Below are 23,220 nucleotides of genomic sequence, written 5' to 3'. Positions count from 1 at the left end.
TAGGCGACTTCCTACGTGATTCAAAGTATGGCTCTTGTAAAAGGATGAGCTATTAAAAACACCTTCTTGCCTATTCACTTGCTATCTGTAATTAAAGGACGACCGTTGTTAGTAAGTGATGGAATTGATTAGCTTACCTCAGGTAGTAGGAGATAGATATATGTGGCTTAGGTACCCAGATGTTGTACAGTTATTAATTTACCTACCGTAAGCACAATTTTCATTGCCACCTCGAACAAGAGTGTTCTTTTGGCTTCAAAGTTCTGCGATATTTTCTTTCTAGATCTTTGTTTTGTGTGAATTCATCGAATCGCGATACCACCAATAACGCTCGTTGTAATGGATCCGTCCATGGAGTCTCTTCCCGAGGCTGTTGATCATGGACCCGGTCTCATCGTGGCTGCATGGGTTATGGGAGCGGTCGGCTGTTGTTTACTGATTATGCGGCTGTACACACGCATAGCGATCGTACGAAAAACCGGTTGGGATGACTGGACTATGGTTATAGCGGTGGTGAGTTCAACCACACCATATACTGATACGTAATCGTTGACGTGATGCTATTGCTAGGTTTTAGCTATCGTTACCGACATCATCGTCACGCTGATGGTGCATTATGGCGTCGGCAGACATGCGCCCTATCTCGGAGAGGACCAGAGAGTGAACGCTGTATACATGATATGGCTTAGCGTTCCATTCTCTCCTGGAAGTGCCGCTTTCGGGAAGATCTCTATAGCGTTATTTCTCATGCGTCTCATTAATCGAAACCGTCCGCAAAGATATTTCCTCTGGGTCCTAATATTTCTTCTGGTCGTCATCAACCTAGCTCTTGTCATCGTCACTTTTGCGCAATGCACTCCCGTGACTTTCCTTTGGGGTCGCGTTGGAACCGGCACCTCTGGAACATGCTGGGACCCGACTGTTCAACAGTATTACGGCTACTTTCAAGGTTCTTTTTCCGCATGGAGTGATCTGGTACTCGCTTTTTTCCCTACAATACTTATCCGGAATCTTCAGATACCCCTGAAAACGAAACTTGGGATCATCATCCTCATGTCAATGGGTGTTATGTAGGTTCTTTTGTTGATTATACTCGCGAGATTGTATGCTAACAAGGAGTCAGTGCTGGTGCAGCAGCAGTTGTCAAGACAGTCGAGTTGCGTAACCTAGCCACCCCGGATTTCACATGGGATGCCGTTCCACTCGTCTACTGGTTCTTAGCAGAGAACTGGATCATCATTATCTGTGCATGTGTGCCCACCGTTAAGCCACTTTTTAGCAATGGGGAGTGGCGCCTTACAAATATGTGCTCGCGTATCACGAAAAAGAGTATCGGCTCCTCGACATCTGGCTATAATCATCACTCTGAGCAACCTTCGTACAGTCTCGGATCACTAGACCAGCCATTATATCAAAGACCAGACAGGTTGTCTCAATAAGGAAATTGTAAAGAACGCTGGAGAGCTACCACTCCGCCTCCAACTAGTTTTCCAGTTGCTTTAGGTACCTTATACCCCAATCACTAAATCCCACGAAAACATAGGAGAGGGGGGGGATGCCTTGGCAATTATAACAGGGTTTGGCCGCCTAGACTCAATATGGCCTGCCTAATACGGACTTCCTAATACGACCTCATCTCACCATTTTACACGCAGAAACGTCGACAACACGCATTTCCGCGAAACTTCTAAACTCACTTATCTCCAAACCCGCACCAACAATGTCGTCTTCATCAATCACCACTTCCATCCCCACGGGGCCTATCCCAGAATGGTGTCTCGTAGCCCAATCCGGGCATAGATCACGACTCTTCACGTGTCCAAGACCGTACCGGGACGGCGGCAGTTCCGCCAAGTCAACGGACTTCACCAGCATATGCTGCGACGGCGTCATCGTCGACACCTCTTTCGACCTATACTCCTCATCCAATTTAACCACCGGGCTCCTCCCATACTCCATCCCAAACAGCAACAGCACCATCCCAGTAGACCTCTCAAACCTCATCTGTTGTCCCATCTCAGGCGTGCAATCAGAAGCGCTAAACCCCACCCCAGCCTCCAGCGCAAGAACCACCTGCGCGCCCGGCACACCGGCAATCCCGCTAGCCAGTCTCGCCGCGACGAACGCTTCGGACGCGAGTGTGTACCCGGTCACGTACGCCAGCATTACCCCGAGCGCGGACCCGTCGGCCACGGTGACGAATGATTTATGGGGCTGGGCGACCCCGACGTACGGCGCTTCCGGGTCGCCGGTGTGTTTCTGGGCTAACACGGCGAGCGGGGTGAGTGTGGCGGAAGTCACGGTGCCGGTGTCGTACGTGGCGTCGGCTACGACGTCGGGTGCGGTTACTGGGACCGGTTCGAGTGCGACGGCGTCGCCGAGTAGTGCTGCGGCGGCATTGAGGGTGGCGTGGGGGCGCGGCGGGTTGGTTGGGGTGTTGGGGTTGGGTTTACTTCTTTCGGCTGGTTGGTTTTAGGTAGGAGTTAGTGGCAGTACTATGGTAGTTATGTGTAGCAATGTGGGCGATAATGCAACTAGAAAACCATTGTTAATACAACGTTAACACCCTCCAGGAGTGTCGCGGTCTTGAAACTGGCGTTCTCTGGTATACTAATCTCGCTTGATCCTATAAATGTACCTAATTTTTACTTCCTTCGGCCTCTCGAAAGAAAGTAGATTATCCTTGCGTGCTCGCCTATTGCTACATGATTCCTTCCTATATAACTAGAGGTTTGCTTATTGTGTTTGGAATGAGGCGCTCATCTACCAAGTCTTTAAAACGGCGTGTTTTCTTTAGTGGCTACAAGCTACCTGGTAGGTTCAAGGTTGGTAAACTCCCCAAGTTGTAATGGCTATCCACTAAAGTTTAGCAGGCATATCACTATTGGATTTACATCTTAGCCTACCTACTAAGCTAATAAGATAAGCAATGGATTAATATTGGACACTGTATCAGGTCCATACTAAACCGAAACCTGATAGGGATCTCTCCGCTAAACTTTGGTGGATGGCCGCTATAATTTAAGCCTTTCTAAGGAGAATAGCCAATTGAAGAAAAACGCTACGTCTACCTAGGTACTTTTCCCGGCTTTGGGCAGCCAACACCCGGAGCGCATGGTCTTATTAATTTTTCAAGCGGATTGACTCGTCCATTGAGGTTTCGACATATTCTAACCCATGAAAAGTTCTGTAGAGTAAGTGAATGAAATGATACGGCTAATTTTAAGATCTAAAATGTGAAAGTGCCTAACTCATTAATACTATGGATGTATCTACCTCGTGTTGAATTTTGTGATAGATGTGGTGGACGTGCGCTATAAAATGGGTTATGTGGCGTTGGAACCCACTACAGCTACAGCGGGTAACCCCCGAAGATAAACCAACATCACATCTACGGGCTATGCGTTGGTCCATTAACATCGAATGTCCGCAGCTCTGTTTCGGAAATATCGCGTCGCTTAGGTAAATCTTGATGATAATGTCTTGATGCAACTAATTTGTGCTATATTCCTAGGTATGAGGATAAATCCAACGATTTAAATTTAGTTTCATGAAGAACTACCGACGTAAAGAGAGTTTTGACGCGCAGGATTAGGTACCTAGGTACCTACCGGTATTAGACTGATTGAAAAATTTCCTACTAGAGGGTGCTCACTATTAGTTCGAGTTTTAGTGGGCTCTAGCGCTGAACACACCATTTTATAGCGCACTATGGATGCTTGTTGGCAAATTGAACTAAACCTTGGGTATTTGCTACGAAGATGAACGATCAAGTGACAATGTTAGAAAGTATTAAAGATTTATTTTTATTTTTATTATCATAAATCCTTTGTTAAAATGGAAAGAGAACCTGAATGAAGTATGTCGGTAGTTCGAGGTGAAAATTGCCCCTGGAAGTGAATTCATTTTGAAAGTCAAAATAAAGGATCGCTGAGCTTATCTAGGTACCTACCTAGGTAGATATCAAGAGCAGAATTGTCGCTAGAATATTATATTTCAAAAAGAACAGAAATTTAACTAATAAGAAGGGTGAGATACAATGAGCGGCACATGCTAATACGAAACACTGATATGCTCATCTTTTAACGACCTCGGGAGGTATCCGTAATAGGAGTTTCAGTCGCAGGGGGATTTTAGGGGTAACCACAGAATCATGACTTCAGTGGAATAGTTACATACTAAATATCATCGTATAGGCCAATATACTGGTCATCGGAGTAGGCAAAGAGACCTATGCATTCACCGAGAAAGTTCGCCAACCTGCTAGCAAAACTACTTCCCATTGGTTCGGCGTGGCTCGAACAGGGTCAACCCAAATCATGTGAACGACAGCTTTGGCTTGAGCTGACGAATTAAACTCGTATCTAAGCACGATGGTAGTCGATTCATGAATCACAATGACGAGCTGTCATTCGAACCTAAGGTGGGGAAATAGGTTAAACGCCCATATCGGTCAGGGCCGAGAACGTTGTTACTGGCAAGGTTAGAGTTGACAATTGACACCGGCTCGGCAAGTTTGATACTTCTAAACTCTAAATGGATGATTCGTATCGATCATAGATATAGAAAGCCGAGAGCTCGCCTCATTTCACAATGGACGGTTGTTCTAGACACCTATCACGAACGGATTGCGAACTGCGGACGGCGTACATGATATGGCGGGAAAAGTAAGCCTAGCGACCCCCGACGACATCCCCGATCTCGTGGAGATATTCTGGGAAGCCTTTAGCGGACCCGGAGAAGTCGTTTTTCCGCACTCGGAAGGCGGGCGCAAGTGGCTTCAGCGGAGCTTCGAGAACTTCCTCGGCCAGAAGTCCTACTATAGGCCTGAATCCAAGGTTGCTGTCGTTAGGAATCTTAACAGTCTGTTAAACAGCTTAGCTCAAACTAAAAGCAGTTTTTAACAAAATAGAATAGGCAGGCCAGTTGCACTCGCGATCGCTCATGTGGTCCACCCGGGCCAGAGTATCGCGGGGAAGGCATGGAAGACGCGATGGACGCGATGCGAGGATATTCCGGGTATGAGCGAAGACAAGCTCGCTGAATTCTTCGAGCCTTTGGCTAGAGCTCATTACCTAGTTGTTGGAAAAGAAGGCCACGTGTGTAAGTTATCCTTTCAGCCCCATACCAGCCAGTGGTTTGCTAAAACGAGATTACGCGCAGTCATCGAGCTCATCATGACGAAATCGAATAGCCGAGGAAGGGGATACGCATCGGCGCTCATGGAATGGGCGACAAAGCTGGGAGATAGCCTCGATATCCCGTGTTATCTCGACGCTGGGATGCGAGGTATGGGGATCTGCGACCGATGTGGGTTTAAGGCGCAAGACATTGAAATACGATATGGAGGCCCACCACCTTGCACACCGATGCTGCGTACCAAAAAATAGCGATACATATATATTAAGGCGATGTAATGGGTGTAATGGGTGTAATTGTGTAATGAAAGTTAGGAGTTATATCGATTTCTGAATTTGGAAATGGCTAATCTGGAAAGTTCAAGTTAGGGGATCTCGGATACTGATATGGAAATCAGCATGGGCTTATGCACCCCACAGTGATCGCCAATTCGGGCGATGTTAGTTGGTAGAAAAATCGACGAGTGCAACACTTGATCGCTAAAATTTGACAGTTTGATTGACAGAGTCTTCTGCTCAGTATCACACAAACATCGGTCTCATACATGTCTGGGTATAGACTTGCCTTGTCTTCTATATATGCTGGTATCTGATTGGGGTTTGCGACGATAAATCGATAATGAATCTTTAAACCACCACATTGGTTTCGCACAATGAGGGATATTATCTCGTTTGCTATTGAAAGTCCTAAATAATAAAAAGAAGGAGAGGAGACTGGAATAGGTCTAGAACTTCTGTGCCACAGCGGAAAGGTGGGTGTCTATTTAAAGCGGAGCTACCTCGTACGGAGAAGTAACACCGCTGAGCTGAGACTCATTAATATCGGGTACGTCTCTTCAAGTATCTTCAATTGAGGTCGTTGCTACCTTCTTCGTAGATCTAATGTCGTAGTAGTTTCCATATCTGTATGCACCTCTTATACAGGTACTATAGGTACTTCACTTACCTTGCGCTTATGAACATGAATTCATCTTCTTTTCAACAACCAACAACTCGTACTGCCACATCCGTCAGATCTTACTCACAACTCATGGCAGTTTAGCAATCTAGGCGCTGTAACCCTCAGTGTCTATGCCAAGAGTAAGCCACCCACGCCATGATGGCTTCCTTGGTTACGAACGGTATGTCCAATGGAGGAAGATGCCAAGCAATCGCTATGGCCTTAACCGTTCACCTGTACATTCGGGACCCTTGGTACCCTTGGCGTTTCCATTTGTCAACATTTCTTCCGAACTGCGACACGGCAATTATTATCGACCTTGGCGACCATCTGTCCTTCTATCTTTAACGTTCTGATTGACTTTTGCTATTTTCATTCTCTGTTCAATCTTTTTGCCATTCAGCGTCGTCTACCTGCCCTGTAGATATCTTCAATCTGAACCTACCTGGGTACCTTAAGGAAGGGAGATGTTTCAATAAATCGAATCCCCCTTTCTTATTCTAGCTTATTGTTTGCTTTTTAGCCTCGGTCGATTGTCTGAGCTCGCTGGCTCGTATTCTGCTTGGATCGACTTAAGCTCGGCCGTGCTCGAAGCTGCTCCATATTTACTCCGACAGCTCAACATTTCTACGCTCCTTATGCATCAGAGCTCTGAATAAAAATGAGAGAATTGAGTCTTGGTTGAACCTCATTTTGTTCTTTTCCATTCTCTTTCTAGGCTTGTGAGATAGAGACATTGGCTTGACGCCTTTCGTCTATTTATCCCTTGCCCCACATTCCGCATCCCACCTCCCGCCGCCCGCCGCCTCTGAGCTACTCGGGATTCGGTTAGGGCTGAGTAACAGCCTTTCATATTAGGCGGAATTTCGATAGCAATCATGTTGCGCTTTCGAAGATATCGCTATTATGTCTTCTTTGCCGCTATTGTCGTCTTGCTGTTGTATCGTGTCACCCAGAATAGCGAGCAATGGGAATCCGTCTCGGCATCAATTCCCTTAGTCAAAGCCCCACCTAAGTCCTCTCTTGAGCGAGGATTCGGCTTGACTAATAAGCAATCCCGACCAGCTTCTGCCAAGAGCGAGACTGGTTTCAACAGCGAAGATGACGAACCTAGGCTTCACTTGAAAGAAAAAACTGGTAAGGAACCTGAGAAGGTCAAAATTCCTAACCTGAAACCAACTACTGGCGAAGACACTGTTGGAAAACTCGACACTCCTAATGCGGCCACAACGACGAACCAGAGCCATGTACGCGTATACGATAAAGAGGAAGCTGCGAAGACCACCACTGCCCCGTTAATCAGTATTCCGGATAAGAATGTTGGGCAAGGCGCTAAGGGCGTCGGAGGCCCGCCTGGTAAAGGTGCCCATGGAGCACCGGGAGCGCATAAGCCTAAGACCCAGAGCGCAACCACGACGATCCACTGGGAGAAATTCCCCGAGCATTTCCCCGTTCCGAAAGACGAAATCATCCCCTTGCCGACGGGAAAACCCAAACCTATACTAGCGATCCAATACGATTTTGAGAAAGAGTCGGCCCAAGCTCGGGAAGAGCGTCTGGATCGCCTCGCTAAAGTCAAGGCCGAGATGGTACGTGGCTGGAATGGTTATATGACATATGCCAAGGGGCATGATGAATTGAGCCCTGTATCCAAGAAATTTCGTAACCCGTTTTGTGGATGGGCTGCGACATTGGTCGACGCGCTGGACACATTATGGATCATGGGGATGAAAGATGAGTTCGAAGAGGCACTTCTCGTAGTAGAGAAGATCGACTTCACTACATCTGAATATCGCACCGAAATCCCAGTCTTCGAGACTACTATCCGATATCTTGGCGGACTAGTAGCAGCCTATGATGTTAGTGGTGGTAAAGCCGGAGGACATGACATACTTCTCGAGAAGGCTATCGAGCTCGCCGAAATTCTGATGGATGTTTTCGATACGCCAAACCGTATGCCCGTGCTGTATTATAACTGGAAGCCCGCCTTTGCGAAGCTACCGAAGCGAGCTCAGGCAGGTGTGAGTGTGGCGGAGCTAGGCTCTCTCGCCATGGAATTCACACGACTTGCGCAGATAACCAAAGAGGACAGGTACTATGATGCCGTAGCACGCATCACAGATGCTTTTTATGAGTGGCAGGAACGTGGAACAACAATTCCTGGTATCTTCCCTGAGCGTGTCGATGCGACTGGGTGCAACAGAACTGCGGCCTTGGAGATTGCCGCTAAGGAAGCTGAGGTTGAAAAACTGAGAGAAGCTGGGCAAAAGGCATATGATTCTCAGAATGCTAAAAATAGCAAGCCGGGTGTAGAAGGTAGTAGCCAAGGAAAATCCGTTAAAGGCGGACAGAGTCGCCTGGGAAGCCGCGCTGTGGGGACACCTAATGACGACGGTACCAACAAAGTCAAGATCGAACATAATGGTGAGGAAATGTACGCGCCCTCGAAAAAGACGATTTCTGATGAGAACGACGTGGATCAAGCTGCCACCACAGTAGACGATCGTGACAGCACGTCGGTTAAACCCGAAACTAAGAAGAAGAAGGATACTTGTGTTCCACAGGGCCTTACAGCAGGATCATGGAGTGCGAATGAACAGTACAGTATGGGCGGAAGTCAAGACAGCACATACGAGTACTTCCCTAAACAATGGCTGCTCCTTGGCGGCTTAGAGCCCAAGTATAAAACCCTGCACGCCAAAGTGACTGCGGCCGTCAAGAAATGGCTGCTTTTCCGACCTATGATTCCCGGTGATCGTGATATCTTGTTCTCCGCCAAAATCAACACTCGAGGGAGCCCAGAAGTTGATGCTACAACTGAGTGGGAGGTCACCCATCTCACTTGCTTCATCGGCGGTATGTTTGGCATGGGCGGGAAGATATTTGATGTTCCCGAGGATGTCGAAATCGGAAAGAGACTTACTGACGGCTGCGTTTGGGCTTATGAAAATACACCCAGTGGTATCATGCCGGAGGGTGCGACCGTCGTTCCTTGCGCCGAAGTTAACAATTGCCATTGGAACGAGACCTTATACTGGCAGTATTTGGATCCTCTGTACGAAACCCGTCTAGAGCAAATGGCGGACTATCAAAAACAGCATAAGGAGTGGAAATCGAAGAAAGCGCAACAGGCGAAAATGAAGGGGCATAAGAATCTCGGTGCAACGTCTGGGGGAGCGACCTCTGATAGTCTTGTTGACGAAAAGTTCGGTTCTTCGCAAGGAGTAACCACTCAAAAGACTGGATCTAAGAGTTCTAGAATTCAGAAGAGAGCTCCGCCCGCACCACCTCCGTCAAGAGGTGCATCGACTGATAGCACCAGAAAGTCATCCCAAGTGGCCACTTTAGAAGATGCACTAGACATCAACGGTGGTAGCGATTCCGTAGTTGCTTCTATCGGTGATAATGCCGATCAAGTTCCTCTTACGCAGGAAGAACTCGATATCGAATATCCGGAACCGGAGCGCCCAATGTCCCATGAACAGTATGTAGAGAGTCGCATCGAGGCGGAGAACCTCCCGCCTGGTTTCGTCAGTGCGCACTACCACTCTTATATCCTCAGGTAAGTACATGTGGAAGATGACTTGTGCATCAGTGCCTGCAATGCTGTCGGATGTCCGACTAACCCACATTCTCGTTTAGACCCGAAGCCATCGAGTCCGTCTGGTACATGTACCGCATCACGGGTGATACGACATGGCAGGACAAAGGATGGAAAATGTTCAATGCTATCGTCAGCCAAACCCGGACCGAATCGGGCAACAGCGCTATCGACAATGTCTTATTGCCGAATTCAGACAAGACTGATGAGATGGAGAGTTTTTGGCTTGCAGAAACGCTCAAATACTTCTATTTGCTGTAAGTTGCCGCATTTGAAGACGAAAATGTATGGGTTTGAATGTCGCTAACAGCTGCTATAGCTATTCGGATCCAAGTCTCATAAGTTTGGACGAGTGGGTATTAAACACAGAAGCGCATCCTTTCAAGCGACCTATTTGAATGAAACCATTCACGAAGGAACCGGTAGACTAGAAATAACAGCCATGGATTTTTTGTATAGATCACCGGAATAAAAAACAAAGAAACCGGTGATGGCGTTTGAAGTTGAGCAAATTTTATTAAGGTCAGGCGTTGGCTGTTGGGTATTGATTCTACATGTTATCGTTTGCTGCTGGAAGCGCGCAGCATCTGGGTTCGAGGTCTACTTATTGGGATGTTCCACGCAAGCGACCGGGGTAATGCGTCGTCATCACACCCACGCCAATACCAAATTTTGCTAAGTTCCGACGCACTAATCGCGGATTAAATATTAAATCTGCAAGAATCGAAGACACAATAATGCATACCGAACACCTCATGTTTGATACTACCCAGTAGGTATTAACATGTCGATCCCGACACCAGACAAACGGCATCTCATACACGATTACCTAAGCCGATGTTACACGAACTTGAAGTTTGCCGACGTTAAGCCCGAGCAATAGCAAGCTCGGATAGAAACGGCTGTATTACGTAGAAATCAAGAACATCAATATGCCTAAACCAATTTAAGATACCGAACAGAAAAAATCGTATTGTCTGATGCCATGTATTTCACCTATCTATGATATTATCTTATCTAATTTGGAACACAATGATCTTACCCTACATGTAGTACATGTACAATTGTCAATTGGGTATGAAAAAGGCGAATAGCACCTACCTATTCTCAGTTATGGAAGAAATAATAAATTTTAGTCTCTAGCTTTCGCTAATGTCTAACCTTAATACTCTAATGCCGGTAGTCTTCAAGATTCTAAGCCCTACGCCTTCGGAAGCTATTCAAGGTTGTTTTCATTCAAAAGTCTAGACTGGGAACTGCTCACCTAGGTGTAATTACCTAAAGGTAAAAGTAATAATCTCATTGGTTTATCTCTGCCATAACGAATTAAAATAACGTGGGAAAATCCTGATCCCCATTCTCCGCATTTCGCTATCCCTCAAGGGGAAATCTTCAACTCCGATCCCACTCGTTTAGGAAGGCCGAGCGGCGGTGAGGATCCACTCGACGCCACCGACGCCCCATAGACGCTCCATACACCAGGGCGAGAGGAACGGCTGCATCCACTGCCTCATCCACTGGGATCTGTCTGCGTCACTGCCTTTTACGGTATATCGGATGTTTGTATTAAAAACGCAGGGCTGAGTCGCGTGTCTGACAATCTTTTTTTTTCGGCTTCTTACCTTCGCTTCTCTATCTCGGCATTCCAACAGGGAGCTTACTTGCTTACACACCTACTTGCATGTAGTCCCGCGACGACGATCTCTCCGCGAAAAAGAGCTGCGGGGATTGTATAGTTGTGTTCGTCGCTGCATGAAGCGGCAAACTTTTCTCCCGCAAAACTTTTCGCTGTAGGAGAGGTCGAAGAGATGATGAGGTCGGACGGCAACGAAAATGTGGCTTACGCCGCCGACTATGGTCAGGCCGAGGGCGAGTCCAAAGAGGAGCTCGAGCGGACCGCGTCGAATCGCATCGGGGAGATGAACCTCGCGTCCGGACATCAGCTTAAGAGGGGCTTGAAAAGTCGACATATCCAGTTTCTTGCTCTCGGAGGCGCGTAAGTTGCAGATCTATCCCTAGGTAGAAATGTGTTGCTTTTGGCGGTGCTTACTAACTGATTTTGCGCTTCTAGAATCGGAACCGGTCTGTTCATCGGCTCGGGTCAGATCCTCGCTACCGCGGGGCCGGCACCCTTGTTTATGGCGTACTTGTCTATGATGCTCATCGTGTGGGTTATTATGAATGATCTGGCTGAGATGGTCACATACCGTAAGTTGTTTTCCTAGATTTGTACTTGTCCTTCGTCAATGACATGTCTCCTTTTTGAGGCATTACCTACCTGGGTCAACCCTAAGAAGTGAAATGCTCCAAGTCATTTCTTCATTCTGATTCGTTAAACGGGTCTGAAATATCATGTGTCGCTAACATAAATTCGACACAGTACCCCTTAAGGGTATTTCCATCCCATACTTCGTAGGCCGCTTCGTGGAACCTAGTCTCGCCTTCGCCGATGGCTGGAACTACTGGTACGCATACGCGATGCTCGTCGCTGCGGAATGCACCGCCGGCGGCATCATCCTACAATACTGGACGACCGCCGTCCCAGTCGCCGTGTGGATCGCGCTCCAACTAATCGTAATCCTACTCCTCAACATCATCGCCGTATCCTTCTTCGGCGAAGCCGAATTCTGGTTCGCAAGCGTCAAGCTCATCACGATCATCGGCCTCATCATCCTCAGCATCGTGCTCTTCTTCGGCGGCGGACCCAACCACGACCCGCTCTACTTCCGATACTGGCAGGACCCACCCGGAGCCTTCGTCCCGTACCTCGTATCCGGCAACACAGGCCGCTTCCTCGCATACTGGACGGCCTTCGTGCGCGCCGGGTTCTCCTTCATCACCTCCCCCGAACTAATCGCCCTCTCGGCCGGCGAAACCGTAGCCCCGCGGCGCAACATCCCCAAAGCAGCACGCCGCTTCGTCTGGCGGTTAGCCATCTTCTACGGACTCGGCTCCCTCGCCATCGGCGTCATCGTCCCCAACGACGACAACCAGCTCCTGTCCGGCGACTCCAACGCGTCCGCCAGCCCATACGTCATCGGCATCGCGCGCGCCGGAATCAGCGGCTTAAACCACGTCATCAACGCCGCGGTCCTGACCTCCGCCTGGTCCGCCGGAAACGCGTTCTGCTACTCCGGCTCTCGCGTGCTGTACTCCATGGCAGTGAACGGCCAAGCCCCGCGCATCTTCAGCCTCACAACACGGCGCGGCGTCCCTTGGGTCGCGGTCCTAGTCACCCTCGCCGTCGCCTGTCTGGCGTTCCTCAACGTCTCGAATTCCGGGTCCCAGGTATTCACCTGGTTCACGAACATCTCGACGATATCGGGGTTCATCGCCTGGATCGTCATCCTAGTCACATACCTGCGTTTCCGGAAAGCCATGGAATACCACAACCAGCTGCACTCCCTGCCCTTCCGGACGCCTCTCCAGCCAGGCGCGACGTACGCCGCGCTGTTCCTCATCTCCCTGCTCACGCTCACGAACGGGTTCCAAGTCTTCTTCCCGGAACACTGGAGCGCGTCGAGTTTCCTCGCGGCGTATATCACGATTCCGGTGTTTCTGGTGCTGTATTTTGGACATAAGGTGGTGTATCGCACCCGCTTTGCGATTAGGGTTGAGGATGTGGATGTTTGGACGGGGAAGAAGGAGATGGATGATATGTCCGCGGCGGATGTGGAGCCCGTGCCGAGGAATTGGGTTGAGAAGGCTTGGTTTTGGCTTGCTTGAGGGAGGTGTAAGTGATAGAGAGATGTTAAGAAGGTAGGAATGGCGTTTGTGGGAGGCCATGGATAGATGAATGAAATGATATGATTGTTGAAAATGGTGGTTTTATGGTGTGAGTCGTGGAGTTGGGGTGTCTAGATCTTAGCGTATTCCCCGCTAATGTTTTTCAAAAGCGACATCAGGAAACAAAAAACGTCGTACACAATCTCGATAAATGCAGAAAGGTAATAGATACCAATCTATTCCTGAACTCCTAACTATCAGCGAATAAGTGTGGTTTTATCAAAGCCGTTCAGCTGCGACGGGTCTTCCGACAGGGGTGGAGATCGGATGTCCCGTAGCGTCAAGAGCTGAGTTAATGGCGTGCTAATTATCCACTTGACACGATTTAATCATATGGATGTATTCCACTAGAAGGCATTTTCATTAGACACTAGGTAGATACTGGCTAGAAATCTTCTATATGTACTCCTAGATTATGCTCCTTCGCCAGTGCCAAGATTCTTTCCCCGGCCGCGAGATCTGTCACGCTAACTCCGACGCTCTTGTATACGACGAGTCCTTCCGCAAGCCATTGGTTCAGCTTCTCTTTCTGAGTTTTGTCGGGCTCGTTTTCTCGTAGATAGAAGATTTTGCCGACTTCAACCATGTCATCTAGCTTTAATTCACTCTTGACAGCTTCTCCAGTATGTGTTAAGATCGTTGTGCGATCGTCGACCAAGATGGCGCCTGCTGAGCCGTGTTCAGGGTGGAACCCATTTTCGGCGTCGTTGACAATGCCTTTTATTAGGGCCGGATCTAATTCTATCATGTTAGACTGCCATGAGCCAATGGCTGAGATATACGGGCTTTTTGTGCGTTTCCCTTGGTTCAATATGTACTCGGCTGGAAACAATGGCTCGTAGGAAGGCACTGTGCAAAAGATAGCATCGGCCTCCGCCAGTATGCCTTTCAAAGACTGTTCGAAGTTGGAACCCGACGGGTTGAGATATTCCATCGTAGCGGAGGACTTCCACTGCGCAGCATTCTCCTGCGCGATTTTATCGAGCATCTCTCTGGCTCTTGATTCGGAACGATTCACGACTGTGATGGTCTTAATCTCCATCCCCCTCAAGGCTAACATGAGTCGTATGTGCCAGAGTGCCTGTTTGCCAGAACCGTACACGACAACATTTTCGGTGTTACGGCGCCACATATAAGGGATTATGGCAATTAACGAGGTACGGTATCCCGTGAGTTCTCCGCCATTGATTATGCCTTTCGGTAAGCCGTTCTCATCGCATAAAGCCACGACTCCCTGTAGCGGTAGTTTCGTGTTGTCGCTTTTCGGCGCTGGATCGACAATGATCTTTGTGCCGACCGCAGTGGGTGACGTGAAGGGCCTAAATAGTGTCTTTTGGCCATTAGGCCGGTTGATAATACCAGGCGTAGGCTGGTACTGGCGTTCTGTGCCGACAGAAAACCCCTGAAGGCATTTTGAGAGTGAGGCCTGGAAAGCGATTATCTCGTCTTTAGAAAGACCGATGAGCAGCCGATGCACGGCCGAATCGGAGAGAACTGTGAGGCCACTCATCCTTGGCAATTCGAAAGAATACAGATAAGAGAGATGAGATAATTGCGAGACCCTTTTTCCGGCTCGTAGAGTTTAACAAATACAGAGGCGCTTAACAGGTAATGTTCATCAAAATCATAACCATCCGATATTCATCTTCCGTTTAGTTCTTGATACCGACGTAACTAGGTGGGGAAATAGAGAGGTGGGCATATCCCGCCGATATCCGCACCTTAGCGTTGTCGGGGAGGGTTATGAGATAACACCAGGGAACGGAAGCATTGGTTTGATCGTCTTGGTTTAATTTACATGATAAATTTATTCATAAATTCGTTAGAAATCGTTAGTAAAGTGCTTCAAGACTTCGCGAAATAATCAGGACCTGTACTCTGCTCTCCAGAACTGACCCCGTGTTAATAGCGCGGAGCAAAAACGATAACCCTGGTCTCCTCGTTGTTGGACCCCTATTTCACCACTGTCCATCGACCTTGATAGAATAAATCAACACCCAAACCTAGCGGCAGACTTTCTTCCATCTCTTGTTGTCATGTGTAACTTTAAGAGCTGCCTTTACAGCAGCTGTTTTCCGAAAGTCCTCGAAAGTGCAAGAACCGTACTTATCAATCTTACAACCCGTTTCCCCCAAGCCAAAATTCGCGCCGTCCATGATCAATTGAATTCTTCTCTCATCGCCACAATCTAACCGTTTCCAAAACATCGACGCACCGAAAGGCATTAGTTTCCCTGCTTGCCACTCCCTATCCGGATCAGCCGGTCCAGTCGACGGATATGACTTATCAGACGCAAGTCCCAATGCAGTCAACCCAAGTGCGATAGTCTTGTCATGACCAAATCCCAACGAGAGTTTCGGCCCTCCATCCTTCTCCAGGAAACCCGTCATATTGCTGACCAGAAGACTACCAAGGACCGTGCCCATCTCACCAGGCAGTCCATAGCCCGCGAACCCGCGCATCTGGAGGTCGGATTCATATTCGTTATCCAATATTTCCTCAGGTAGAAAGACATTGCACCACGAGGACGAGCCGATACCGTAGGCCGCCGTCTCGTACGCGCACGCGTATAACATACCATGGACATGCTCGCTAGTAAAATCAACACCTGGATAAGCTTTGGCAAGCGTATCATTGATGCGCTTTGCGATAGGCGGCAAATACACAGAACGCCACTTAGAAAGCTTATCTGCGCCAAAGCCTTCATCCCACTTTTCGCAAGTGTAGTGAGGCGTGATCCAGCTGACCGTATCGTCGTTTTCACCCACAACGCTTAGAGTGGCGGTGGCGTTTGAGTCGCGACCATAGTACCCGTCCATGAACCACCTAGCCGACTCTACAACCCGGTCTTCTTCGCCTGCTAGTACATCAGCCTCGGTGTACAAGTCTGGGTAATGTAGCCTTAGTGCGACGCCATGGTCGAATAATTGCTTCCGACCAGAGGCCGTAAGGTCATCGACGCCTAAAGTGCTATTCCACCCCTCCGCCAGAAAAGACCAGACGTCCGGAAGCTGAGATTGTGGGTCGGAAAATAGAGCGCTGTTGTTATTGATGTAATATGATAAGTTTTGGATAATGGTCAGCTCTCCAGCGTGAGGGTGCCGACTTCCATGTCTGTGAACAAGGAATGCCTTGGATACGGTGCAGCCAGGAGGTGTGCCTGATAGCAATGTTTCTGGGGTGTTTGAAGGAACAAAGTAGGGTGATCGGTGTCCCAGGTGCTTATATAAGTTGAATTCACCGTGCCTTACTGTTGTCGGCCATATCGAACCAAGTAGGGTTGTAGGTTTGGATCCACAGAAACGCAGTAACAGCGCCGCTCCTGAGACTAGGCCGAGAATTAGAGCGAGACAATATCGTCGATGCGTTTTGGGCCGCCGATGGGTTATGATATGAATCTCCTCATACGACTGATAGTCTTGTTTCTCAGTCGCCATGGCGAATGTGCGGTGTGTGGTGTAGATTGTGCTCTGAAATGACGATGAAACGACCCGCTATCGCTGTGAGGCTTTAAGTGATCTGTACAAATTCCAGTAACAATCAAAACAATCTTGACGCTTATTTAAACTAAAATGCTGTGATTTTATCGAAAACAAGATAGGTACATTGAAATAAAAATCTAGAAGATTGATGGTATGATTGATAGCCTCCCACCTAGTGTACGGTGAGATGTTGGAGTTTTCATACGTGTAATGGTTGGGCATAAAATAGATGATGTCATACCATTTTGTCCTAAGGTGGTATCGGGATTTACTGCGTGAAATAGCACGTGATTAAGCCCCGATCGATTGATATCCATCGCATCCATATGTACCTAGTATGTACCCCTCAATCGCCCCTAAAACATTAGCCTAGAACTAGATAACATGGAAAGTGCATCTCCCCTTTTCGACACTGATGGCTTCTACTACTATTTCATGGCCCTGAAGAGGCACATATGCCATCATAAACGCCTAGTAACTCCTCGGGAGACGTAATACTTTCTCACCAATATAATTCATGATCATCTCTCGACTCACCGGAGCAATGCGAGGCACTAGCGACTCTCTAAGCCATCTTTCAACATCATACTCTACCGCGTACCCCATCCCGCCATGCGTCATAACCGCCCTTTCGCAAGTAGTAAATGCTGCTTCAGCAGCCAAATACTTCGCCGTATTAGCAGCTACTCCTATCACGTCTTGCTTGATCGATTCATCTGTTTTACTACTGTCGTAAAGTCGCGCAGCGTGATATGTAGCCAACTTCGCGGCCTCAAGATGCATGTACGCGTCCGCTAGCGGATGTGCGATGCCCTGGTTTGCGCCAATAGGCCGCTGGAAGACAACGCGTTCGCGCGCATACTCCGCCGCTCTCTTCAGCGCAGCGTAACCTAAGCCAAGCGCCTCCCCCGCAAGCAAACAGCGCTCAGCGTTCATCCCGTGCAGTATTATCTTGAAGCCCTGGTTTTCTGACCCGATTAGTGTATCCGCTGGAATTCTGTAATTGTCGAAGAATACTTCATTCGCATCTACTGCACACCCGCCCATTTTCTTGATTTTCCGAATATCTAACCCGGGTACATCTTTATCTAGGTCGATACAGAAGAGGGACAGCCCTTCGCTAGGCTTCTTTACTTCTTCTAGGGGTGTAGTGCGCGCTAAAAGAATCATTTTCTTGGCCACCTGCGCGCAAGTAATCCAGATTTTCTGGCCGGTTACGCTGTACGAACCGTCCGCCTGTTTCTCGGCCAATGTTCGTAATCTCAACGTATCTAGGCCCGTATTCGGTTCTGTCACTCCGAAACAAGTCCTCCACCTTCCCGAGATGATGTTAGGTATTGTACTTTCAAGCTGCTCCTTCGCGCCGAACTTAGCTAGGGGCTGTGTCGCATAGACATTCGCATGGATAGCCTGCGCGCCCGCCATCCCGGCCCCTGACTCGGTAATTGTCTGCATCATCATCACCGCTTCCGAAATACCAAGGCCGGACCCGCCTAACTCTTCTGGTAACGCGATACCGAGCCAACCACCCCTAGCTATGGCGGCGTGGAAATCTGCCGGGTCCTCTTCCTTTTGATCATGCTCTTGCCAGTATGTATTTGGAAATTGGGAGCATACTGAACTAATTGCCTCTCTAACCATCATTTGATTCTCCATGAAACCCGTCATTTCCATAATATTTCGGCGAGGGGTAGTTGAAAAGGCATGATGGAAGTCCAATGCTAATGATGGAATTCGAGGTGCCAATCTTGTTACCCGTCGATGAAGAGAAAACATCCGCGCCTTGGAGACATGGTTCATGAATAGTTGTGACATTGTCAATGACTATTGAATTCCCAATAAAGTCGAAGTTGAAGAAATGAAATCAAATAATCGACATCCATGGATATCTCCATCCCGATCAACCCCGCTACAGAACCCTTGCGGAGAAGCCCTGGAAATGTTGGCCTAGACGTCATGGGAGGGGATCATTTAGGGCGCTTGGACCCTCCACTTAGGTACCTCTAGTACCTACAAATTAAGGGCAATTGCTCAAAAATACTACATATGTACGATACCATCATAAGGATCAATCCTCAGGTCTCAAGCTGCAGATTATGGCTGACTAGTGCCTTCAGGACATGAATGAAGTTCGTCCAATCATTAGAATATTATATGGTCAAAGAGTAGGTATATAGGTAGGTAAGTTAGCGAGGGTCTATTTCTTACCCAGTGCACGATTCAATAGTACAATCGACGAATACTGTGTTAAGTCTACTAAGAGGTAGGCTAAGACTTAGGTGTAATAGCGATCCACCACTACGCTTCAGTGGATGACCGCTATAGCTTGGGGAGCTTAGTACGAAGGGACTGCACGGTGTGGGGATATTTCAAGCTACACTGCTTTGATCTCTGGACTTAGACTTTTGTACAAAAGATCTATTCCTTCAGATCGACAATCAACCAAGATATTAGCACTTCAAGAAAGTACACATGAGAAATATCAGATAGAAAATTCCTCATAAGACCATGGTGCATTGAAACAAGTCATCACAAGTAACGCCTGAATAAGAAAGTCTACAGTTAAGGGGTTAATCATGGGTTGATTTTAACTCAAGCATCGAGTTCTAGGTTCTTCCAAACATAGCCTCAACGATCCATCAACAAGGCTGATCTTATTTAGCGCGAGACCACTCGCATTGAGAAGTATCTAATCATATACAAATGATTGGTGTGTTTGGCCGTCTGCCTAAACCATCAGGGCCGAATGATGAAAGCTCACATACGAAGCACCACGACCGAATTCCTGGACATCCTATTCGTGAACGGCAACAAACATCCGGCATTGAAAGTGGCATTGCGTTATGTACGTCTAAGAAAAGGACAACGAAAGTCGCGATCGGAACATACCGATACCCTGACCCGGGAGGGCTAGCTAGAATGGGCTCGTATAAATATCGGACGTACTCGTAGCCTCGCACTTCGTACACTTCGCACCTCGCATTTCATTCGTACATTGAAACATATTAGCAACATCCACCTTGTTATTGGATGCCTTTGCTAATGGCCCGCCTCGTAGCTCGCTATCAACAAGCAACATGTGAAATTGTTATGATGATCACTGCATTTTATGTGACTATGTAGTATAGCAATGCTTGTAAACTGTCTCTGGGCGGGATGAGAAGGATCATGTCGTTCTCTAAGCATTGCTTTCCTTGGAACAGGTTTGCGTAATCATAGAGGCTTGGGTAGAGGAAGCGTTTTTATACATGTCGAGATTTACTTAAATACCTACGTGCAAGTCCTCCTCGTTACTCCTAGTATACCTTAAAGCCACTCGTCGATCATCTTTACCCTGTCTACCTTCACTTAAATACCATTTACAGGGAGATATCCATCTTCACCTACCACAACATGAAGCTCGCCGCCCTTACTGTCGTTTTCGGTGTTGCAAAAGCAACTTACCCTGCTTCGGCGTACAACGCCGCTCCAAGTGGCCATCCGTGGATAGCCCCTGGGAAGAATGACTGTACGGTAGAGCATAGAGATATTTCATACGCAAGTGCTAATTCGATGTAGTTCGTGGCCCTTGTCCCATGTTAAATACTCTAGCGAACCACGGCTTCCTACCTCATGATGGTAGAAATATCACCCAAGAAACGACCATTAACGCCCTGTCCTCAGCCCTCAACTTCAATACCTCTCTTGCTACGGTCATGTTTCAAATGGCAACGATTGCAAACCCAGAGCCCAACGCCACATTCTTCACTCTGTGAGTGAGCCTAGATGACTGTTAAGCAACGTATGGAATTACAGGATCTAATATAATCATAGTGACCAGCTAAATGTACACAACGTGTTGGAGCACGACGCGAGTCTGACGTAAGTTATTATTTCTATAAGATCCTATCTCACTCCCAACAACAGAAATCCGTAACTCTGGGAAAGTAACACGCCATATCACTAACAACTTCTCATAGCCGTACTGATGCCTACTTCGGAAATAATCACATCTTCAACGAGACTATTTTCGAAGAGACACAAAAATACTGGACCGGCCCGGTCCTCGATGCCAACATGTTAGCCAACAGCAAAATAGCCCGCCAGGTGACTTCCAAGGCATTCAACCCCAACTACACATTCACCGCAACAATGAACGATTTCAGTCTCGGAGAAGTCATTGCTCCATTTGTCGCCTTCGGTGATTTGCAGGCTGCGAAGGTGAACAGGACTCTGGTGGAATATTGGCTTAGTACGTTAGCCCCATCACAAAATTTCCGATGTTTTCTAACTGTGAACTTTAGGAAATGAACGCTTCCCCACGGAATTAGGATGGAGCAAGCAAACCCAATCTATAACTCTAGAGGTCATATCGAACTTGGTATCAATCCTCGACAATGCTACTAGCCTCATCACGACAGCTACGCCAATAGTCTCGCGACGTAGGGATCTCCACATGGGATTTGGTTTTTAGATGGGAAATATGATTAGACTTCGATTCGTTTCCGTTGAATGTTGAATGGGGTTAAGAGTAGGTAAATACCAGTACCTGAGGTATCTAGTACGCTACCTATATTCACAATATAGCTTAAGTCTTTTTGTATTAGTCTTAAACGTTTTTTGTTTGATGACATCTCCTACCTGGGCACTAATGATTACTATTATCGCATGAATTAATACCTACCTACCTAATTTTCATCCAACTGACAAATCTAAGATCTATCGGGTATAATCATAATATATGAGTTCATAATTGAGAAAGTTCTGTTATGAAAATACCTTTATTTGAAGGGTTATCACGTAAAACTGGCGATTCGCTGATTCATTTTGGGCAGAGTAACCCCAAAAGGCAGCCCTGGAGGTACCTAGACACTTAGCCTAGTGCACTTTTTAGGGGCGTGCGTTATAATTATAGGGCCTTCAGCGCGGTAAGCTATAGCGCGTAACTCCCTGTAAATAAAATCGCGTCACGTGGTCCCCATGTTTTACCCCCATCCACATCATACATAATGGTCATACTCATGCCTTTTGAGTCTGCAATTTATTATTATCATTATTCTTTCTTCTTTCATCAAATCATATCTACCCCACGGCGATATATCTTTCCCACATATTTAACTCCCCGAACATGAAAATCCCAATCTACATCCTCGAGCTCCCCTCCGACGCCACAGAAGCCTTCCAATTACTCTCAATCGCACCCCAATACTGATCAGGATGCATCCTCATATGGCCCACATGTGGTGAATTATCAAACATCTCCATGATCGTCGTGTAGCCTTTGTTCTTCGCGGCCGCGGCCTGGGCCTCGACATCTTCCCACCAGATAAGGTCGTCGGTCTTGGAATACATATATAACCTGTGAGCCCTAGGCGTCGCCATAGCGTGGTCCAGGAAGGCCCTACAGCTAGCGACTCCGGAAGCCTCTCTCCCGACAGCCCTCTCAAGCAGGTGAACGGCATACAAGACTGCCCACCACAGCTTCTGTGTGACCGCAAACGGCCAGGGGAACCATCTGGCTGTGCCAAGCGCTACTGCTCGAGACCAGCGCCCAACCTCCGTAGAGAACACGATACTGCCTGGCGTGGAGTCCGATACGCACAAGTGGTGCGGAAGAACCTTATCTTCTCCATGACGGTGCTGGAACGCGTGCAATGCCGCAGCCGCGTATATACCCCCCGTATTTGACATCGCGTGCAGAATGATCCTCTTGTCCGAATAATCTTCCGGACTTGGGAATACAACGTCTACGAGTGGTAGCATCGATCTTATCCGTTGCTCCAGTGATTGAAATATGGCTTCCCAGGTCGATGAGATGACCATCAAGATCCGGGCCTGAGGAAACAGTTTATGATAGCCATCTGCGTATTTGGCGACGTTCTTGGGAGTACCGTCGCCCCAACCAAAAACGATGATCGTGGTTGGTTGCTCAGTGTTCGACTTTTCAGGGGTCTCGGACGAATCGGAATCTTCATTGCGGAGGAAGATCCGATCGGAGATTGGAGTGAACCCCGACACGGGGGAAGCTTTCATGGCCATGACTATTGTATGAAAACACAATGCATACCGAAGCAATTGGGATAAAAGAAAGGTATTTGAGTTGCCGTAGATTTCGTAGTATTCATAAAAGAATAGCGAAGAAAAAAAGAAAGAGTTGAATCAAGGGTGATTGATGATACCTAGCAGGGTTGACGCGCTAGGGCGTTAAGTATCGCCCAATGAACGCGATCGAACTGGCAGAGCTGGACGGCGCTGATGGCGCACCCCGGAGCGTCAGAATTGATTCGGAGAAAG

General features: G+C 47.8%; 10 protein-coding genes across 10 annotated transcripts; 6 read left to right on the top strand and 4 right to left on the bottom strand.

The window, feature by feature from the left end:
• The first annotated feature begins 77 nt into the window (after positions 1–77).
• GGS22DRAFT_117261 (uncharacterized protein) lies at positions 78–1,580 on the top strand. Its single transcript, XM_047958129.1, has 3 exons — positions 78–513; positions 571–1,070; positions 1,124–1,580. The coding sequence occupies exons 1-3, from the start codon at positions 340–342 to the stop codon at positions 1,437–1,439; spliced, it is 990 nt and encodes a 329-aa protein (XP_047820595.1). The 5' UTR covers positions 78–339; the 3' UTR covers positions 1,440–1,580.
• GGS22DRAFT_117262 (uncharacterized protein) lies at positions 1,581–2,593 on the top strand. The gene has a single exon (XM_047958130.1). The coding sequence runs from the start codon at positions 1,721–1,723 to the stop codon at positions 2,474–2,476; it is 756 nt and encodes a 251-aa protein (XP_047820594.1). The 5' UTR covers positions 1,581–1,720; the 3' UTR covers positions 2,477–2,593.
• Positions 2,594–4,655: 2,062 nt separating this feature from the next.
• On the top strand, positions 4,656–5,390 carry GGS22DRAFT_186832 (uncharacterized protein; the record flags this gene model as incomplete). Its single annotated transcript, XM_047964509.1, has 3 exons — positions 4,656–4,863; positions 4,918–5,103; positions 5,164–5,390. 3 exons carry the CDS (start codon positions 4,656–4,658, stop codon positions 5,388–5,390), a joined length of 621 nt encoding a protein of 206 aa, XP_047820593.1.
• Positions 5,391–6,695: 1,305 nt separating this feature from the next.
• On the top strand, positions 6,696–10,180 carry GGS22DRAFT_117249 (glycoside hydrolase family 47 protein). Its single transcript, XM_047958128.1, has 3 exons — positions 6,696–9,640; positions 9,721–9,936; positions 9,999–10,180. The coding sequence occupies exons 1-3, from the start codon at positions 6,957–6,959 to the stop codon at positions 10,075–10,077; spliced, it is 2,979 nt and encodes a 992-aa protein (XP_047820592.1). The 5' UTR covers positions 6,696–6,956; the 3' UTR covers positions 10,078–10,180.
• Positions 10,181–11,172: 992 nt separating this feature from the next.
• GGS22DRAFT_158606 (proline-specific permease) lies at positions 11,173–13,851 on the top strand. The gene is made up of 3 exons (XM_047960670.1): positions 11,173–11,675; positions 11,751–11,887; positions 12,060–13,851. Exons 1-3 carry the CDS (start codon positions 11,488–11,490, stop codon positions 13,403–13,405), a joined length of 1,671 nt encoding a protein of 556 aa, XP_047820591.1. The 5' UTR covers positions 11,173–11,487; the 3' UTR covers positions 13,406–13,851.
• Positions 13,847–15,111, bottom strand: GGS22DRAFT_158605 (NAD(P)-binding protein). Its single transcript, XM_047960669.1, has one exon. The coding sequence runs from the start codon at positions 14,973–14,975 to the stop codon at positions 13,851–13,853; it is 1,125 nt and encodes a 374-aa protein (XP_047820590.1). The 5' UTR covers positions 14,976–15,111; the 3' UTR covers positions 13,847–13,850.
• Positions 15,098–17,143, bottom strand: GGS22DRAFT_158603 (phosphoglycerate mutase-like protein). Its single transcript, XM_047960668.1, has one exon. The coding sequence runs from the start codon at positions 16,900–16,902 to the stop codon at positions 15,469–15,471; it is 1,434 nt and encodes a 477-aa protein (XP_047820589.1). The 5' UTR covers positions 16,903–17,143; the 3' UTR covers positions 15,098–15,468.
• Positions 17,144–17,418: 275 nt separating this feature from the next.
• On the bottom strand, positions 17,419–18,621 carry GGS22DRAFT_178818 (acyl-CoA dehydrogenase NM domain-like protein; the record flags this gene model as incomplete). Its single annotated transcript, XM_047963608.1, has 1 exon — positions 17,419–18,621. The coding sequence occupies one exon, from the start codon at positions 18,619–18,621 to the stop codon at positions 17,419–17,421; it is 1,203 nt and encodes a 400-aa protein (XP_047820588.1).
• A 1,719-nt stretch (positions 18,622–20,340) lies between these two features.
• On the top strand, positions 20,341–21,403 carry GGS22DRAFT_199115 (Cloroperoxidase; the record flags this gene model as incomplete). Its single annotated transcript, XM_047966240.1, has 5 exons — positions 20,341–20,455; positions 20,506–20,698; positions 20,761–20,808; positions 20,907–21,178; positions 21,231–21,403. 5 exons carry the CDS (start codon positions 20,341–20,343, stop codon positions 21,398–21,400), a joined length of 798 nt encoding a protein of 265 aa, XP_047820587.1.
• A 548-nt stretch (positions 21,404–21,951) lies between these two features.
• Positions 21,952–23,056, bottom strand: GGS22DRAFT_158602 (DUF829-domain-containing protein). Its single transcript, XM_047960667.1, has one exon. The coding sequence runs from the start codon at positions 22,963–22,965 to the stop codon at positions 22,069–22,071; it is 897 nt and encodes a 298-aa protein (XP_047820586.1). The 5' UTR covers positions 22,966–23,056; the 3' UTR covers positions 21,952–22,068.
• Between the last annotated feature and the right edge of the window lie 164 nt (positions 23,057–23,220).

The sequence above is a fragment of the Annulohypoxylon maeteangense genome (genome assembly GCF_022496945.1).
Source record: "Annulohypoxylon maeteangense strain CBS 123835 unplaced genomic scaffold GGS22scaffold_5, whole genome shotgun sequence".
Classification (NCBI taxonomy): Eukaryota; Fungi; Ascomycota; class Sordariomycetes; order Xylariales; family Hypoxylaceae; genus Annulohypoxylon; species Annulohypoxylon maeteangense.
Note: the sequence above shows the minus strand (reverse complement) of the source record. Positions and strands in the feature narration are given on the sequence as shown.

Bases quoted from the DNA above. Each gene is read 5' to 3' on its own strand.
- GGS22DRAFT_158603 (XM_047960668.1), bottom strand. From the start codon at position 16,902: ATGGCGACTGAGAAACAAGACTATCAGTCGTATGAGGAGATTCATATC.
- GGS22DRAFT_158602 (XM_047960667.1), bottom strand. From the start codon at position 22,965: ATGGCCATGAAAGCTTCCCCCGTGTCGGGGTTCACTCCAATCTCCGAT.
- GGS22DRAFT_158605 (XM_047960669.1), bottom strand. From the start codon at position 14,975: ATGAGTGGCCTCACAGTTCTCTCCGATTCGGCCGTGCATCGGCTGCTC.
- GGS22DRAFT_117249 (XM_047958128.1), top strand. From the start codon at position 6,957: ATGTTGCGCTTTCGAAGATATCGCTATTATGTCTTCTTTGCCGCTATT. The intron at 9,641-9,720 runs GTAAGTACATGT...ATTCTCGTTTAG, and splicing joins TACCACTCTTATATCCTCAG to ACCCGAAGCCATCGAGTCCG. The intron at 9,937-9,998 runs GTAAGTTGCCGC...CAGCTGCTATAG, and splicing joins CTCAAATACTTCTATTTGCT to CTATTCGGATCCAAGTCTCA.
- GGS22DRAFT_117261 (XM_047958129.1), top strand. From the start codon at position 340: ATGGATCCGTCCATGGAGTCTCTTCCCGAGGCTGTTGATCATGGACCC. The intron at 514-570 runs GTGAGTTCAACC...TGCTATTGCTAG, and splicing joins GGACTATGGTTATAGCGGTG to GTTTTAGCTATCGTTACCGA. The intron at 1,071-1,123 runs GTAGGTTCTTTT...ACAAGGAGTCAG, and splicing joins CTCATGTCAATGGGTGTTAT to TGCTGGTGCAGCAGCAGTTG.
- GGS22DRAFT_158606 (XM_047960670.1), top strand. From the start codon at position 11,488: ATGATGAGGTCGGACGGCAACGAAAATGTGGCTTACGCCGCCGACTAT. The intron at 11,676-11,750 runs GTAAGTTGCAGA...TTGCGCTTCTAG, and splicing joins TTTCTTGCTCTCGGAGGCGC to AATCGGAACCGGTCTGTTCA. The intron at 11,888-12,059 runs GTAAGTTGTTTT...AATTCGACACAG, and splicing joins GGCTGAGATGGTCACATACC to TACCCCTTAAGGGTATTTCC.
- GGS22DRAFT_117262 (XM_047958130.1), top strand. From the start codon at position 1,721: ATGTCGTCTTCATCAATCACCACTTCCATCCCCACGGGGCCTATCCCA.